Genomic DNA, 3,978 nt, shown 5'->3' on the forward strand with positions numbered 1-3,978 from the left:
CTGTGTTTAAGTATTTTATGTATTAAATATTTTATGTTTTAAGTATTATTTTATGTATTAAATATTTTAAGTAGCTTACATGTTTGAGTAAAAGACATTTTAAACATTGATATACATTTTGTTTACCTTGTTAAAAATTCTTTTTAGACTCTTGGATACTAAATTGATGGCCAGCACACAACCTTTTAAGGTATTCATTTGCTACTTTATAAAGTGACTGCATATTACTGAGTGAAATAAATGCCAGAACAATATTGCCTTCTGGCAGAAGGTTTGGAGGTATTTAATGCATCTGTAAAGATCTTCATTCATTTGGTTATACTTCGTATATTATAAAAATTAAACTAGCTGCTTCTCTTTCACATTGAAAAAAACGAAGACTTCTGTGTTTCTTTAAAGAATACGAGGCAGTACTAGATACTGCCTTTTTTTTGGTGGGGCGTCAGTGAATCTCTTTAATATATTGTACTGAGATGATGAAATCTCATAATTCTTTGCTTCCTGGTTTGCAGGATATCATTAACAACACATCCCTTGCGGAATTGGAAAAGCGTTTAAAAGAGACACCTTTCAACCCTCCTAAAGTTGATAAGAATATTAAACAAACCTGAAACCTTCCAAACTCTTGGTAATAATTATTGATGTATATTGTGGAAGAAAAGCAGAATGGCTCTGGAAACCGTATTGTTCATTTATAGATTTTGGCTGAATTCACTTGGACATGTCTTATGTAGAATGACTGTTTTTTGGATAAAGATGGTCTTTTAATTCTACATCTATTCTATGTTAATGTAGTTGAATAGCCATTCATTGAGAATTTTAACAATTAAAGCTTCAAGGCTTTTATTTCCTTATGTATGGAATTCTCCTAAAACTTGATGTGCCCTTCTATTCTTTCATACATTATTTAAGCAGAGACAGAGAGCTAGGATTAATCACCAGGGGTAGAGTAAAAAATGTATTTTCCATCTCAGAAAAGCCCAACAACTGGATTTACAGATGAGATTAAGGCAAGTCCCCACCCTGCCTCCTTTTCAGCTGGTTTAGAGAGTTGAAACAGCAGCACTGAGGAAAACCAGAAGTAGGGAGATGAGATGGTGGTGTTTTGCCACCTCTAGCCACCACCGAGGTGTGTGGAGAGCCTTCCAGGTGCTGCTTCCTTGGTCCCTGTTAACCTGATCGTGCTGCTGATATGGTGATTAGCAAGCCATTAAACTAATGGTTTAGAAATTGATAATGCAAGGTATTAAAGCAGCCAAAATTACAGTTCTTTGCCTCTTTCTGGGTAACAGTCCAAGAAAGGAATTAAGAAAAGTGGTGGTGGGGCCACTGGGGGAGAAAACCTAGACCTTTTCTATAACAATATAATGGAAATAATTGATTTTGGAAAGAATGTGTCTCCGTTGATGATGGAGCGGAAGATATTACTTAGGTGGCTACCATGTGAAAAGGCTTTTTTTAAAGGCATCAAGTCTAATATTTAATACGGAGTTAAAGAATTCTTACTTAAAGAGCATTGTATTGACATAAAAACAGTTACAGTCTTTTCATTGTTAATTTCCATTTATGCTTTTGATTTCTGTGTTGTAGTAACCTTCCTTTCATTTCCAGGATGGTTCTAGGATATAATTATTTATGAGTTAAAGTTTTATCTTATTATTTCCATATGAAATAGTGGCATCTGGTAGAGAATTCAGTCTAAAGCAGGTCATTCCTCTTAGAGTTTATCTGGTCACATCTGTATTTATCAGTGTCACAAAAGAACCGTATTATATATAAAGTGGTCTTTGCTGTAAAGTGGCTCCATGATCCAAGGCCAGCATTATAGCAAGTTCAATTTATTTTTTGGAGTTGGTTATGCTGTCACCTTTTGATCTCTAAGCTTAGGAACATAGTAGAGGATAGTAGTGAGTTGGAGCTGTCAATATTGAATTGCAGTCTTCTGGTTTTTGGGGGGAGGGTTACCTCAGGTATTGATAGATAACAGTTTTTGAGCACTTACTGTGTACCAAGCACTAGGTAAGAGTTTAACTTATACTATCTCATCTGATCCTAAAAATAACCTTTTGAAGAAGGTTTGATTACCATCTCCATTTTACAAAACTGGAAGCTTAGAGATGAAGTGACTTGCCCAATGTCATACAGCAAATAAGTGGCGGAGCAGAGGTTCGAACTCAGTGTGACTCCAGAGCTCATGCTCTTAATCTTTACTCTGAATCGTCTGTTGTGTCCTGATGTGACCATCTTGTGTAAGGGAAGAATATCCTTTTCATGGCCTTAGAAAGCAAGCAAAAGAGGAGTAATTGTCCTAGAGCGAGTTATGGATGATCATAAATAGCACCCACCAGTGTGGGATGAGAAAGCCCACAGCTGAGTCCTTCGTAACGTAACTGAGGCGTTTCTGTATCCTAGATCAAAGTCCTCCTTTTCAGTGACTCTGTTATCTTGTATTTTAAGGTCTCATATGGAGAGAGTTAAGAAACAGATAGCTTTTTTTCTGCCTATTTAAGATATTTCTCTAGCATATACTAATGAAATTTGGATTGGTAGGGCAGTGTGCTTACTAGTCTTTGTTTTGAGGAAAACTTTTTCCTTTTTTTCTTAGAAAGTGCCGAAGGTTTTCCAAGTTATGACACAGCCTCTGAACAACTCCACGAGGCAGGCTACGATGCCTACATCACAGGGCTGTGCTTCATCTCCATGGCCAATTACCTAGGTATGCATTGCATGTGTTTCAGTCAAACACGCTGTGATCTAGGGTGGATCTTACCTGTCTCCTGGCTTAGGCTGCTGTAATAAATTACCATAGACTGTGGGGCTTAAACAATAGGCATTTATTTCTCATGTTCTGGAGGCTGGGAAGTCCAAGACCCAGTTGCCAGCAGACTTAGTGTCTGGTGAGAGCCCACTTCCTGGTTTGCAGATGGCTGCCTTCTCGTGTCCTTACATGGTGGAGAGTCGAGAGAGCAGAAGCTGTACCAACTCTTCTTTAAGAGTCAGGGTCTCACTCTGTCACCCAGGCTGGAAGTACAGTGATACAATCGTAGCTTACTGCAACCCTGAACTCCTGGGCTCAAGAGATCCTCCCACCTTAGCCTCCCAAGTAGCCGGGATTACAGGTGTGCATCACCATGCCCAGCTAACTTTTTAATGTTTTTATAGAGACAGGGACTCGTAGCTTACTGCAACCCTGAACTCCTGGGCTCAAGAGATCCTCCCACCTTAGCCTCCCAAGTAGCCGGGATTACAGGTGTGCATCACCATGCCCAGCTAACTTTTTAATGTTTTTATAGAGACAGGGACTTGCTATGTTAACCAGGCTGGTCTAGAATTTCTGGGCTCAAGTGATCCTCCTACCTCAGCCTCCCAAAGTGCTGGAATTACAGGCTTGAGCCACCGCACCCGGCCTCCTGACCCTTCTTATAAGGGCACTAATTCCCTCATGACCTAATCACTTCCCAAAGATCTCACTTCCAAACACCATCATATTGGGGATTAGGCTTCAACATATGAATTTTAGGGGGACACAAACATTGAACCTATAGCATTACCATTTCCTTGGGATCCACTCACCCAGTTAGAAGAGGGAGGGTTTTGAGGTAGGAGTGGGAGGAGATGAGGGGAGGGGAAAATCTGCAAGAAAAACCACTGACACTTCCTGTGGTATGGTAGGTACTTGGTCCATAAGAACACCTTTCACAGGCCAGGTGCGGCGGCTCATGCCTGTAATCCCAGCACTTTGGGAAGCCGAGGTGGGCGGATCACCTGAGGTTAGGAGTTTGAGACCAGCCTGACCAATGTGGAGAAACCCTGTCTCCACTAAAAATACAAAATTAGCCGGGCATGGTGGCGCATGTCTGTAATCCTTGGTACTTAGGAGGCTGAGGCAGCAGAATCACTTGAACCCAGGAGGTGGAAGTTGCAGTGAGCCGAGATCACGCCATTGCACTCCAGCCTGGGCAACAAGAGTGAAACTCC

The 3,978-nt window shown here is 40.6% G+C and overlaps 1 protein-coding gene across 1 annotated transcript in view; it reads left to right on the top strand.

The window, feature by feature from the left end:
- Window positions 1-3,978, top strand: part of PARN (poly(A)-specific ribonuclease) — a 232,538-nt gene that overhangs the window by 55,282 nt on the left and 173,278 nt on the right. Inside the window, exons 15-17 of the mRNA XM_011956026.1 lie at window positions 148-190; window positions 513-585; window positions 2,603-2,716. Coding sequence (XP_011811416.1) covers window positions 148-190; window positions 513-585; window positions 2,603-2,716 — 230 coding nt within the window. The remainder of the gene's footprint in view (window positions 1-147; window positions 191-512; window positions 586-2,602; window positions 2,717-3,978) is intronic.

This window comes from Colobus angolensis, unplaced genomic scaffold (assembly GCF_000951035.1).
Source record: "Colobus angolensis palliatus isolate OR3802 unplaced genomic scaffold, Cang.pa_1.0 Scaffold407, whole genome shotgun sequence".
NCBI classification, from domain to species: domain Eukaryota; kingdom Metazoa; phylum Chordata; class Mammalia; order Primates; family Cercopithecidae; genus Colobus; species Colobus angolensis.